Here is a 14482-nt window from a genome sequence, read left to right as displayed (position 1 = left end):
TACCTCATAACCTTCTAGAAGCAAGTGACATCTTTGTTGGAAGTAGTTTTGTGCTACAAGTGTACTGATTCTAAGCACAGAAGATGATTCTACAGAATAAGGCACTTCCAAGTTGGAGTCTTGACCTTACCTTCCTCCCATACTAACAGAGTTATTTTCTCCCCCAGGAATGCACATTTGCCTGATTTTTTTTTTTTTTTTTTTTACACCTCTTCCTCATGTTCCTATTTTCTTGGTCACATAAGCAATAAAATTGTTTCTGTTCTAAACCTTTCTTACCCCTAAATTCCCTTACATGCTTTAGGCTAAGGCTTTGATGGTTCCTCTTATGGCTTAGGGCAGCTTTTTAAAACCTGTGATCTCCCATTAGCAATACCAGCCCTGGAACACTTTTTAGTGTTCTGAGAGATCTCTTATCTTGAATCATAAACTGAGATTTAGAAGAAAAAGAATTGGAGACTTTACATTTATTAACTGGTGTGATACAACCTGGAATTACTTAATTCCAATAAATAAAATTTCACTTGAACATTTGATCTGCTACTATTTAGTATCAACAGACTTGGTAACTGATGCTAACCTGACGTTGACAGTTCTTTCTCCACTGTCCATTCAATCTGTGTGCTACTAACAAGTCTTTTGGTCTTCTGTCACTCTGAGGTATGGCCTACTGCCCTCCTTTCTGTACGATCTGGGCAAAACGACCCGTGATTGCAAGAGTAGTATCGATGAAGCGATCCACACAGCTAGAGAGGCAGTTTTCAGTGCGGGAGTCTAGTCGATTTCCTGGCTTCTCCACACATTTATCCCAACACAGTTCCATGAAGTGATGCACCTAAGAGCAGAGAAAAAGCTTAGTCATTAGGGTCTGTAGATACCTTCTCATTCTGAGACTTGAAAACCACTTTTAGTAGTGTATCTTGGGATCACTTTGGGGTCTACTCTTTGCTTTGTCCCCAGTAATGGCCCCACATGCTTATAGACAATAAATTCTCATTAGAACTCATACTTTTGCCAGGTGGTGGTGGTGCACGCCTTTAATCTCAACACCTAGGAGGCAGAGGCAGGCTCTGAGTTCAAGGCCGGCCTGGTCTACAGAGTGAGTTCCAGAACAGCCAAGGCTACACAGAGAAACCCTGTGTCCAAAAATAAAAAACCAAAAACCCCTCGTACTTTTAACAATTCTCAAAGCAACTAGCACTCTTTAAAAAATGGGAAGTCGGGGCACTTAATGGTAGTACTTAGGAGACTTAGTAAGCAGTCAGACCTAGGTTATTTAGACAGCAACGGTTAACATTAGAAAAATGCCTAAATACACCCCCACCCCAAATACATCCAATGCTTAGAGGCAGTGGGCAACAATGAACCCAGAGTTCGCGATGAGGACCACCGGTGTCTTGCCTACCGGCAATTGAACCCCAAGGTGAGAACCCTGAGATTTCGAATGCCATTCCGGACCCGTGGCCGGCTGATAAGATCCCCATGCTCCTCTGTCACCCAAGCCTCCCCGCTGCTTCACACCGCGCGCTTTTCCTCCCACGCAACACTGAGCACTGTAGGTCACTGGGGCCGGAGGCGCAGCCTGGACGAGAACTGAGTGGGCCCGCTGAGCCGCAGTGCCCAGAGCTCCGTGGGTGCTCCGGGACCTGCGCCTCACCCTCCTTTCCCAGGTCCTTATCCTCGTACCTGCGCGGTGAACTGCGCCTTCTGCTGCTCGGCGGCCACCAGGCGTTGTAACTCCGCTTCGTCCGCCTCACCTAGCTCGGCCATTGTCAGCGTTAGGTGCCTGGCTGGTGTACGCACGCGCGGTAGCAGCGCAACGCCTCCCGTCTTCCGGTTCGCTCGAGAGGTTGCCTCACCGTTCTTGGACGTTGGGCGGGACTTGCGACCTAACTGCTTCCGGACTGTTGGGTGTCCTTGAGCACTCGAAAGCGACATGGCGGTTCTCTTGAAGCTGGGTGCCCTCTGCAGCGGCCAAGGAGGTCGAGGTGAGGTGTCTTGGCCATCAAAGGTTCCTGCCGCGGCCTGGAGCAGGGGAAGGGAAGGAGTGAAGGTTCGACCTCCGGGTGGTGGGACATCCTGAGAGGAAGGTACTTCCTTTTCGGCCACCGAAGCGCCGGCGCGGACCGTGACCGCTGTAGCCCCAGGGCCCAAGTGTTTACCTGGTACTCGACAGCTCGTACGTCCCGCCTCTGGGCTGTGCTGCTGATGTCGGGCTAATGTGAAAACAAATTCCTGTTTGATTGCGGTTGGCAGGAATGAGTTTGACATTTTTTTTGTTTTGTTTTGAGAGTGTGTTTCTAGGTAGTGCTGGCTTTCCTCGATCTAGCCATATAAGACCAGAAATAACCGAGCGCCCGCCTGGAGCCTCTTGACTGGCTCCAGTGCTGGCATGAGAGCCACGCACAACTACTCAGGGCTTCAATTAACATTTTAACCAGGAGTTTTGGTTATACCAGGCCCTTAAGAGGTTGGTATACAAACACGAATAATACAGTTTCTACCCTCGGAGAACTTCTTGGGGGCGGGGGAAGGGGTACAGGTAAAGTAAAGCAAAAACTTGTGCAATGTAGGCATTGTTAATGTGAGTCCAAAGAAAATTTGCGGTACTTGTTTTGGAACCTGCCTTGGTGTTACAGGGAAAGTACATTATAGTAACGGCAACTGAGAGCAGCAAAAGCAGTGTTGAAGGGATGGAAAGATGCGTAGTGCGAGATAAAAGGGAACAAATAAAATAATACTTGTGAAAGTCAAAGTGTGAAATTAGCCTAGAAAGGCAAAATGGAACTAAGCCATAGAACTTATTTTATTCTATTTTGATAATACAGTCTCTCTGTGTTGCCCAGGTTGCCAGTAAGATTGAAAGGTATAGGCTTACAGTGTAGGGTTATTTTTGCTGTTGCTACTATTGTTGCATAGGTGGGCCTGAAACTTGACCTGTGTCAGCCTCCTGAGTAGCTGGTGTGCACCACCTCACCCTCATTCCTTTTGAGCTAGCATCTCATGTCCTATTGCCAAACTGTACACTTTCAGCCTGGAGTTAGGTTTAGTGACAGTGTAGTAGATGGCCTTATTTAGATAGAATAGGTTTAGACAAGTCATGTAGATGAGATAAGCACTGTTGTGGTAGGCCAGCCAGGTGAAGTCCTGAGGTTGGAAGGTACAAGGAAAAGAAGGCAATCTCTGGAAATGTTAAGGAGATGTGTCAGCAGGATTTGATGATTTATAGAAGGAAATCCCTGACTGGGTATTGATTGTTACTGGATTTTGCTGAATGGAGTTAATTCATCATTATTTGTTGGAACAGACATAAGGAGTACAAAAAAAGTTTCACAGTCGAATGGTTGGGAAGTGCAGATGATTGAGGTAACACTTCACAGAAGCAAAACTAGCCACGGCTACACAGTGAGACCCTTGGCCCCCCCCCCCCCCAAAAAAAAAAAAGACTGGAGAGAAAATATTAAGTTATCTTTTTGTGTATGTATGCAGTTAGCACTCTGGGAACTCATTAATCCTTTGTATACTTTGCCTAGTTTTTAGCAATGTTACGAAGTAAATGCAATTGTTGAGTGTTGGCTAGTTTTTCCTACTTGTTTCAGCTAAGAATTGCCTCCCATCAGATTAGCCTTTGGCCATGTCTATGAGAGAGTATCTTAATGATGGTTGCCGTGGAAGGAACCAGGCTACTGTGGGCTGCACTATTTCAGGCAGTTGTGCTTGGACTGAATAATAAAGCTAGCTGAGTGTGAGCCACGGAGCAGGACAGTAAGCAGCACTCCCCTGTGATTTCTGCTTCAGTTCCAACTTGATTTCTTGCCCTAATTTCCCTTAAGGATGGACTGCAACCCAGAATCAGAAGCTGAAATAAACTTTCTTTCTCTGAGCTGATTTTGGTTATGGTACTTATTGTATAACAGAAAGCAAACCAGAACATTCTTTTTCTACAGCTATTTAAACTAGCTGCTTCTCATCCCATGGCTAATATATGATGTAGTTGGGTGAACATCAGTCTGTCTTATTTTAACCAAGAGGAGTATCTAAAAGGGGACAGTAAGGAGGGGCCCAAGGGTACAAATGAGATTTGGTTTTGAAAAGGAAGATGATACTAGGTGAACTTTCTAAACTAAATTGTGTATCTTGAAGGCAAAGACTTTTGTCCTTATCTTTCTTGCTCCTTGCCAAGCACAGACTTGCCTGTAGTTAATACTAGATAAGAAAATGAAAGAACAGGAGGTGACCAGTTTTTGTTTTTTTTTAAAAAAATATTTATTTTTATGTATGTAAGTGCTTTATCTGCATGTACACCTGCATGCCAGAAGAGGGTATCAGATCCCAGTATAGATGGTTGGCTGTCCTAGAACTCACTCTGTAGACCAGGCTGGCCTCAAACTCACAAGAGATTCGCCTGCCTCTCCCTTCTGAGTGCTGAGATTAAAGGCATGCACCACTACCACCTGGCTGTTTGTTTTTGAGACTGGGTCTCACGTGATCCCAAGCTGACCTCCAACCCCATATGTAGGTGATTTTGCTGCTCCCACCTCTCCAGTGCTAGGGTATTTGTGAGGTTGGAAATAGTCCCATGCATGCTCGGCAAGCAAATGAGCTACATCCACAGTACAGATTTTTTTTTTTTTAAATAAAGATAAGTTTGGGACTGGCAGGTGGCTCTTAGGTTAAGAGCACTTACTGTTCTTCCAGAGAACCTGGGTTCTCTTCCCAGTGCACATACGTGGTGGCTCATAACTATAACTCTAATTATAAGGAAGGATGTCTGTAGGCACCTGGCATACACATGGTACACAGATATACATGTAGGTAAGACACTCATACGTAGCAAAAGAAATCCTTTAAAAAGTAAAAATGTATTGATTTGAGTGGCATGCTCATGATCCCATTAGGAAGTGCTATGATTCCTGTCTTTCTTCCCTCAGCTCTGTTACTCCGAAGCCGGGTGGTCAGACATGCTTATGTCTCTGCATTTCTCCAGGACCAGCCTACCCCAGGATGGTGTGGCACACAGCGCATTCACCTATCACCAAGCCACCACGGTATGTTCTCTCTCCTCTGCTTTGTAAATAGTTTTATTTGTTATTTTAAGTATATGGATGTTTTGCCTCCATGTCTGTCTGTGCACTTGCCTGCCTGATACACAAAGTCTAGAAGAGGGTGTAGGATTCCCTGAAAGAAGTTAAAGATATTTGTGCACTGCAACTGTTCTGTGGCTTCAGCCATCTTTACCTGGGCTAATCATATATATTAGCTGGTCTTGATTTCTCTCGGAGACTCTCATGTCTGGTAGTTATATAAACACCCAGTCTACAAACCTTTGGGCACACAGCAAACATGGATGAGTAATGGCATTTATATTCACAGAGAACCTTCTGGCCTCACACTTAAAACTGTGTTATATTATCATCAAGAAAACAACTCTGGAGCTGGAGAAATGGCTCAGTGGTGAAGAGCACTGGCTGTTCTTCCAAAGGACCCGAATTCAATTCGCAGCATCTACGTGGCAGCTCACAACTGTCCGTAATGCCAGTTGCAAGGGATCTGACACCATCAGACAGATACACATGAAGGCAGAACACCAATGTACATAAATAAGTTATAAATAAAAAAAAGAGAAAAGAACTCTGTAGGGAGTCTGTTTAACATAGCATAGTTGCTGGTGCTTGTTTATCCAGTGGAGAAGAATTAATTGCACATACTTGTGGACTGAATCGTGGATTTATAGCCGGATTTTTTTTTTTTTTTAGGTTGATTAAAATCATAGGAATTTTCTAGATAAACACTATGGATACTCCGTCTGAATATGAATGATGAATATTTCCATTAAAGTCTGGAGAGAGAACTATTTATTTTGTCCTGGTTTGAAAATTGCTTTGAAGTCCAGGCTAGCCTCAGACATACAGTGACCTTCCTGAAATCATAATTTTGATTTGCCTTTTTGTTTATTTGTTACTTCTTTTGAGATGGAGGCTCGTGTAGCTGGTTGGAATTGTATTCTAGACTGCACAAGCCTCCGGCCCAGCCTTCTTGGGGCTGTGGTTATAGATATTTGCATGCCTGGCTGCTGAGATTTGTAAATCAGTTCTTTATATTTTTTTGCCTTTCAGTCCTTGATTCTTTTTTTTTCCCTCTTGATTTTTTTTTAAAGATTTATTTATAATTAATACAACATTCTGCCTGTACACCAGATCTTACTATAGATGGTTATGAGCCAGCATGTGGTTGCTGGGAATTGAACTCAGGACCTTTTGGAAGAACAGCTCGTGCTCTTAACCTCTGAGCCATCTCTCCAGCCCCTTTCCTCTTTAAGTCAGCCACTTAGAGTTGTATCTGAGTGATGAGAAATTGAAGCTGTAGGGCTTTTCTGCATTTTAAAAACCTTTTTGTTTTTGACCATTTTGTTGTTCTGAATTTCCTTGTTAGATTTAGAGTACATGGAGTACATGGGACTGAAGAAAGCCCCCCGAAGATGTACGCATAGATGTTAATGTATGTGCCCATGTGCGTTTTTCTGGGCAGGACTTCCATCCTTTATCAGGTGCTCTAAGGAGTTCATAACGCCTTAGCAATGCTTAGAGCCTGTGTTGGTTTTCACTCGTCTAAAAGCAGTCTTCATGTTTCATTTGTTTGGCACTGAGTTGTAAAGGGACAGAAGGACCATAACCCTAAAAAGTAGCCTTATACCTTTGCTTCTTTTTCACTCTGGTTTAAGCTGTTTTAAAAACATTTCACATTTTCCCCCATAGACTAGACAGTTATTATTATTATAAAGGGGTACCATTAGGGATTGCTAGAATATATTCATAAGATGCTTGACTCACTGAAGTCCAAGGTTGCCTGAATTCCACAGACAATTAGCCTGCTATCTTGCCTATATGCAAAGTGTGTCTTGTGCTCAGAGACACAGAGGATATGCTGTGCTTCGCTCTGTATGCAATTCACCATTCTGACAGGCTTGGTAGTCATGTGATTGAAGTGTTTGTCCTTTCTCATCTCTTGTGACTCTGGTTCTTTTTGTAGCTGGTTCCAAAGCTGCAACTCTCCACTGGACCAGTGAGAGGGTTGTCAGTGTTTTGCTCTTGGGCCTGTTTCCAGCTGGGTACTTGAATCCCTGCTCTGTGGTGGACTACTCGCTGGCCGCAACCCTCACCCTGCACAGTTACTGGCAAGTACAACAGTCCCTCTGCATTGTCTGCTTGCTCTGTTTGCTTTAAGCTTGTTTGTTTCTGAAGGAAAAATTGGAATTCTCAATACTTGTAGAAAACTTAAAAACATACAACTATCAATGGCCAAATAAATCTGGGTATGTGAGTAGGTTATTGATATTTATATTTTTGGTTTTTTTGAGTCAAAGTCTTAATATATAACCCAGGCTGGTCTTAAATTTGAAAATGTTTTGACTCAGCCTCAAGTGCTGGGATTACATATATGTGCCTCCATCTTAGCTACTTTTCTATTGTTGTGAAAAGACACTATGACCAAGAGTTTATTTGGGGTTTATGGTTTCAGAGGCCATTATGGTGGGAGCATGACAGCAGGCAAGTACTGGAGCTGTAGCTGAGAGTTCATGTCTTGATCTGATAAGAGATACTGGGGATGGCAAGGGTCATTTGAAACCTCAAAGGCACTGCCAGTGACACCTCTTCCAGCAAGGCCACGCCTTCTAATCCTCCCCAAACTATTCCACCAATTGGGGACCAAGTATTCAAATGATAAGTTTTCGGAGGCCATTCTCATTCAACCTACCACAATTAACATGCCTAGCATGTATCCATCTGATTGTTTGCTGTCATAATTTTAATAATCTTTATAGACCATTTGAACACAGTGTTTGTAAAGCCAGTTTCTGATTGTCTCCCCATCTGTTCCTCCTGTATCTTTTTTTTTTTTTTTTTTTTTTTTTTTGGAGATAGGGTTTTGTGGAGCCAAGGATAACATTGAACTCCTGATCCTCCTTCCTGCACATTTCAATTTCTGGAGTCACAGACCTGTGTTACCAAGTCAAACCTTCATCCTATACACTTTCTGAAATGGGGTTTTACTCTGTAGCCCTAGCTGACCTGGAACTTAGAGAATGAGCTTTGCCTCCCTTGTCCTGGGATTATAAGTGTGCACCACAACACCTGGCTCTTTCTCTTTCTGTGTGGATTATTGTCATCCCATTGTGTTCTTACTTGTTCAGGCTCCATACCTGGTCGTCATCTGTGGCTGCAGCAATAATCTCTTAATTGATCCCCTTTGTGTTTGTTGCCAACAAAGTAGCCCCAGTAATCCTGCTAATATGTTAAGTGGAATAGATATTCTCTCGCAAAATCTCCATCTCATTTTACCCAAACTAAAATCTGTCTGTCTGTCTGTCTGTCTATCTATCTATCTATCTATCTATCTATCTATCTATCTATCTATCTATTTGAGGCTGGATTTCTCTGTGTAGCCTTGGCTGTCCTGGACTCGCTTTGTAGACTAGGCTGGCCTCGAACTCACAGAACTCCCCCTGTCTCTGCTTCCTTGAGTGCAGGCATTCAGGGAATGTGCCACATTACAGGCATGTGCCACTGTTCCTGGCTAAAATCATTTTTAAAGTTTTGTCTAGACACTGTATGTGGTACTATATGTGTACCAGTCCTGTCTATTTCAGGGAGCTGAAGCAGGACGATTGCTAGTTCAGAGTCATCCAAGGCAACAACAGTGAGACTTTTCTTTATTAAAAAACTTAAAATTCTCAGTTGGGCATGGTGTTGCACGCCTTTAATTCCAGCACTCGGAGAGGCAGAGGCAAGTAGATTGCTGTGAGCTTGGTCTACAAAAACGAGTCCAGGACAGCCGAGGCTATACAGAGAAACCCTGTCTGGGTGGAAAAAAAACCCTTAAAATTCTCAAGTATGGTAGAATATACCTATAATCCCTACATTTGCTGAGGTTGGAGGATCAGCTTAAATTCAAGGTCAGCTTTGCTACATAGTTCAGGTCCAGCCTGGGCAACAGTGTGAGACCCTGTCTCAAGAAGCCAAAATAAGGGGCTGGAGAAATGGCTCAGCAGTTAAGAGTACTGGCTACTCTTTCAGAGGACCCAGGTTTAATTCTTAGCAGCCACATGGCAGCTCACAACTGTCTATAACTCCAGTTCCAGGACTTCTGACACCCTCCCGTAGACATGCAGGCAAAACACCAATGCACATAAATTAAAAGTAAATTAAACCAAAATAACTCAAGGTATAGTAAACAAATAAGAGACTGCCCTGAGATCCTTTAACAACCCCCACTCCCCACACATAAGCACATACATACACACTCACTTCTCTCATTTCTCTGTACTCTTTGAAGGCACACTGGCTTTCTTACTAATCCTCAGATGTGTGGGGCACCCTCCATCCTGGTTTCACTCTATTCGTGTTCTGTCTGAAGCTATTACTAGTTACACACCTAACTTGTTCCCCATCTCAAGATCTTAACCAGCATACTTTCATCAGAGCTTTCCCTAATACTTACTGCTGACCTTCGTCATCCTTCCCTTGTGTTTCGCAGGAGCGCTCACTACCTTCTAATCTGTCACATCATCTATGTGTTACATCTGTGTGTATTGTCCTTCCAACCCTTCCCTTTCTGTAATGTAAGTACAGACGCAGAGCTGGTTGTGTACTACCTCAGTTGTCATAGTGCTTGTCTAGCATTCATGAGGCCCTATGTTCTGTCTCACTATCCAGGCATGGTGGTGCTTGCCTGGAATCCCAGCAGTAAGGAGGAGGAGGCAAAAGAATCAGAAGTTCAAAGTCATCCTTATCAACATACAAATTTGAGGCCTGAAAAACACAGCACGTTTTCATTTCAAAAAACAAAACAGTAACAACGAAAAAGAAATCAAAATGTTTCTGCACTAAAGCTTATACAAGAATACCATAGCACATTACTTAAATTAGTTAAAAGTGGAAACCATTCATCTGGCCTAAATAGAATATGATGTCATGTTCATACTGTAGAGTATTATTCAGCTATGCAAAGGAATGAAGTACTGAGGTGTGCTGCAATATGGATGAACCCTGAAAGCAATAGAAGTGCTAAGTTAGAAGTATGACACAAAAGGCATGTCTTGCATGATCGTATTTGTGTGAAATGTCAGACTAGGCAAATCTATAGAAATAGGCAAATGAGTGATTGGGTGGTGAGTGGGGTAATAGCTAGTGCTTTTGGAGTGCGTGAAGATGTTCTAGAATTAGTGAAGACTGTTCACAACTCTGGCTACTAAACTACTGAACTGTATGTGAAATTTGTAGTGTGAGTTACATCCAAATAAAACTATAAAAACAGTTAAGTTAGGGCACTCCTTATTTAGGTTACTTTCTCCTTAGAACTTCTTGTCACTGTTTAGGGCCGTCTGCTGTCTGCCCCTGCTGTGGTATGATTTTTCCCTGACTCACAGACTCCAGCCTCACTAACTTCCTTACTGTTGCTCAGAGATGCCAGGGCCCAAGGCATTTTTCTTTGGCTGTTCTTTTCCTTCAGGTCACCCTTCCTTAGGCTGCATATGTAACTACTTATTTTTTTCTGTTTCACTAGAATGTCTGTTTCCACACATCTGTTATCTCTTGCACCCTCACCATTCCTGACATGTTCTGGCATACAGTACCTGCTTAGTACTCTTCATGAGTGAAGGCTCTGTAGAGCATTGGCTTTGGTTGGAAATGAAAGGAAGACTTTTTATTTTTTTTATTTTTTTAAGATACAGTTATTTATTATTTGTGCAGTATTTATTATTTCTACCTTCATGTGAGCCAGCAGGCCAGAAGACAGCACTAGATCTCATTATAGATGGTTGTGAGCCATCATGTGATTGCTGGGAACTGAACTCAGGACCTTTGGAAGAACAGCCAGTGTTCTTAACCTCTGAGCCATCTCTCAAACCCCTAAATGGTATTCTTTTTTTTTAACTTTTTTAAGATATCTTTTTCTTTATTTTAATAAGATTTTATAGATAGAGGAATATTTAGCTTCTGTAGAATGGCTCTGGAAATGTAAGTTTACAGGATGAGATCTTCTTATTACTTGTTAGCAACAGTTTTTTGTTGTTGTTTGTTGAGACAAGGTTTCTCTGTGTACCTCTGGCCATCCTGGAATTTGTTCTGTAGACCAGGCTGGCCTCCCCTCTGCCTCCAGAGTGCTGGGATTAAAGGCCTGCACTACCATAGTTGGGCTATTACCAACTTTCGATTGTATTTGGGTCCCCGCCCCCTTTTTTTTTCCCACCCCCTTTTTTTAATACCATGAGTTGCTTTGGCATGTTATGTCAAAGCATAGAAATAATTCCACCTGTGACAGTAGCTACACAGAATCCCTGGAAGAGGCAAACAATTATTTGAGTAATAGATAAAGACTTTGTACTTTGGGTATTTGGTATTTTTTGGGCTAGTGGGGTACCTAACTTGTCCACTTAGTCTCTAACTGTCTTTGTGCTGTGACTTTTCTTTTCTTTAGGGGCCTTGGACAAGTGATCACTGACTACGTTCCTGGGAATACACTGCAGAAGGCTGCCAAGGCAGGCCTCGTGGCAGTTGCATCTTTGACCTTTGCTGGGCTTTGTTATTTCAACTACCACGATGTAGGCATCTGCAGAGCAGTTGCCATGCTGTGGAAGCTCTGAGCTCTTTGGTGCAGCCTTAGATTGTATGCCTCTTTGCCTCTTCTCTGTCGATGCCATTCAACTCAATGAGGAGGGAATGAAGGGTACATTCATTGGTGGGCAGAATTTCTTCTAATTACATGCTTATTTTCAGAATTTATTTGTTGAGGAAAAGGTTTGAGAAGAGTTAGGTTCAACTAGTCATAAGTCTGAGTTCCAGCATGGCTGCCAGCTCACATGACTCTTGGTGACTGAACAGTCCATGAGCTCACATTTCTTGAGGGGAGTCAGCTTATTCCTCTTAGGATAAGAGTAGACTTCCCTGTTCAGACTGGGAGGGAGGACTGCCCATTCACAAGTCAGACTTGGCATGAAACCGGCAAGTGTTCTGTTTGGAACCTTCCACTGTTCATCTGACACCAGCTGCTGATGGCTCTTCAAATCAGAAGATGCCATGTCTCAGATTACTGAATTGTTAAATCTTAGGAGGGAAAGCTGGATTTAGAGAAGTTCAATTTAGGGAGTTCTCCTTTGTGGGTGGGTTAAAATATGATAGATTCCAAACAGATTTACTCTTCAACTGCATTTCACTTGTGCAGAAATGAGTTGTCCAAATATAAGACTAAAGTTATAAAGTGTTTTCCCACTGTGGGAATTGTTAATGAGAGAGTGTATCCCAAAGAAACAAAATTTTTAAATAAAATACTATATAATGAAAATACACTGTACTTTTTAATGTGCTATCATGTCTGGTTTTTGATTGGCTGTTTATTAGCTTGAAATAGAGTCTTATAGGCTTATGCTGATCTGAAACTCTTTATAGGTAGACTGACCAGGCCAGCTGGGAACTTGCTAGGTAGACCAGGGTAGCTTCAAACTTGTGGCAATTTTACTGCCTCTGTCTCCCAAGTGCCAGAGTTGTAGTTGCAAATTGCAGAATTCACTTGTTTTGCTTTAATTTGAGGTGGTGTCTTAGTTTATTGACCAGGCTAACATCAGAATCCTGGACTCAAGCCATACTGTCTAGCCTCCTGGGTAGCATCCTGCCGTGCCTAGCTGTAGTTTTAATCATTAAAACTTGTTATACCTGGTATGGTGGCACATGCCTATGATCCAAGCTCCCTGAGGGAGGGAGAGGGGAGGATTGCTGTGATTTTGAGGCCAATGTAGATCATAGTATGTTCCCTAGCTTAGACTGCATAGAGACCGATACCTTAACAAAACGAAAAAAACAATAATTAAAAGTAAGTGTTGCAGCCACAGTTTTGAATTAGGACTGAGTCTTAACTTGTGAGGCTTAGCAGATAAGTAATTTACATAGAATGCCACAATACAGAAAGGACTCATGATAGGCAGAAATGGGTAGTTGAAGTATGAACAGAATATGAAGGTTGAATAGTAGGCATTAGAACTATGCCAGTATCAGGTGTTGCGGGAGTACCAAGCTTTCTAAATCCCATGTTCTGTGTGCACTAACTGTAAGGCTTGATGGGTGTTAACACCATACATTTCACTCACTGGGGATGACTAGGCAGCAAGGCTGGGAAGTGTTTAAATGAAAGGGCCATCTGTTTTCAGGGCACCATTTGCAACATGTACCAGTATGTCAGGTGGCAGAATCAGTGGTCAATAATACCTGGAATTGGAAAACTAAAGAGAGGCTGGAGATGGCTCAGTGGGTAAAGGCACTAGCTTTATCACTACCTGATAGCCTGAGTATGATGTAGAGGAATTTTAATTCAGAACATGTCTGCCCTGGCTAGAGATCATATCCGAAGACCTTGTAGGTCTGTGTGATCCACCTGGAATACAAACACCCCTTTAATCCAGGAGACAGAGGCAAACAGATCTGAGTTCAAGGCCAGCCTGGTATAGAGCAAGTCTTAGGAAAGTTTAGACCCAGGTGTGGTAGTACATACCTTTAATCCCAAACAATGAAGGTAGAGTTAGTTTGTAGAAGGAAGTACCCATGTTTGAAAGTGATGTCTAACTGAGTGGCAGAAACAGTGATGAATCAGAGAAAGACTTAATAGGATAGGCCCAACTCTCATGATGAGAGAGAGGAAAGGAAAGCTACTTAAGGGGCAATGAGAGGAAGGAGAGGAGGAGGGAGGGGGAGAAGTTTTACCAGGACAGTGTAGAAAGACAGGTTGCAGAGAGTGTTAAAGTCTCCTAGGGTCCAATTGCCGATGTCTGTCTGCTTTGGCAAGTTCCGGGGTCCAGGTTAGGATCTGGCACAAGATAAAGAATCCCCCGTTTGCTTTATCTCTTAGGTCACCAAGCTGATGGCTCAGGCAGCTGATCAGCAACTGATCATGAAAGATGATTGAAAGAAAAAGAAATAGGAGAGGGAGCTCAGGATTTCTTCTGTAGGTCTAGGAACTGGCTACACTGCTACTAAGGAGGAAATTTTTAAACTGATCACATTTTTCCCTGCAGCCAGGACTGTAAAAAGTGGCTTCTAGCCAAAATTACAAAGTGTTGTAAAAGGGGGCTTTTTGATCTGAGATTAGCTTTTTGCAGGGGCAGGCCACTGTAGAGGCTAAAGTAAACTTTTTACTGCTTATCTTAGGCTGGTAGAGCCTGAATCTGCTAACTTGTTTGTAGATCGCTAAGAAAAAGGAAAGAGGGAAATAAGCAAAGACCATTCATTCACACATGCTCAAGGGAAAAGGTGGATGAAATTAAGAAGTTTAACTTCAACGAATCCCCACAAGCTTACATATGACAATGATGTTGATTTCTGCTACCGTCCCGTCTGCAGAAACTGCAGCAAGTTTGGGCTGCCAGTTCCAAAGTATCAGCCCATACGTACACATAGACAAACAGACATATAGACCTGTACATATTTATACATAC

General features: G+C 42.8%; 2 protein-coding genes across 2 annotated transcripts; one reads left to right on the top strand and one right to left on the bottom strand.

Moving 5' to 3' along the window:
* Positions 1–452: 452 nt before the first annotated feature.
* Timm8b (translocase of inner mitochondrial membrane 8 homolog B) lies at positions 453–1826 on the bottom strand. Its single transcript, XM_055621748.1, has 2 exons — positions 1687–1826; positions 453–835 (listed from the first exon to the last, which is right to left on the bottom strand). The coding sequence occupies exons 1-2, from the start codon at positions 1768–1770 to the stop codon at positions 668–670; spliced, it is 252 nt and encodes an 83-aa protein (XP_055477723.1). The 5' UTR covers positions 1771–1826; the 3' UTR covers positions 453–667.
* A 58-nt stretch (positions 1827–1884) lies between these two features.
* Positions 1885–12351, top strand: Sdhd (succinate dehydrogenase complex subunit D). Its single transcript, XM_055621747.1, has 4 exons — positions 1885–1988; positions 4932–5048; positions 7030–7174; positions 11479–12351. Exons 1-4 carry the CDS (start codon positions 1937–1939, stop codon positions 11642–11644), a joined length of 480 nt encoding a protein of 159 aa, XP_055477722.1. The 5' UTR covers positions 1885–1936; the 3' UTR covers positions 11645–12351.
* Positions 12352–14482: the final 2131 nt, after the last annotated feature.

This window comes from Psammomys obesus, unplaced genomic scaffold, assembly GCF_907164565.1.
Source record: "Psammomys obesus unplaced genomic scaffold, mPsaObe1.curated_primary_1811, whole genome shotgun sequence".
NCBI classification, from domain to species: domain Eukaryota; kingdom Metazoa; phylum Chordata; class Mammalia; order Rodentia; family Muridae; genus Psammomys; species Psammomys obesus.
The sequence above is the reverse complement of the archived record's forward strand: the minus strand, read 5'-3'. Positions and strand labels throughout refer to the sequence as shown.

Coding starts and splice junctions, on each gene's coding strand:
- Timm8b (XM_055621748.1), bottom strand. CDS start 1,770: ATGGCCGAGCTAGGTGAGGCGGACGAAGCGGAGTTACAACGCCTGGTG. Junction 836..1,686: donor AGGCGCAGTTCACCGCGCAG/GTACGAGGATAA, acceptor CTCTGCTCTTAG/GTGCATCACTTCATGGAACT.
- Sdhd (XM_055621747.1), top strand. CDS start 1,937: ATGGCGGTTCTCTTGAAGCTGGGTGCCCTCTGCAGCGGCCAAGGAGGT. Junction 1,989..4,931: donor CAGCGGCCAAGGAGGTCGAG/GTGAGGTGTCTT, acceptor TTCTTCCCTCAG/CTCTGTTACTCCGAAGCCGG. Junction 7,175..11,478: donor CTCACCCTGCACAGTTACTG/GCAAGTACAACA, acceptor TCTTTTCTTTAG/GGGCCTTGGACAAGTGATCA.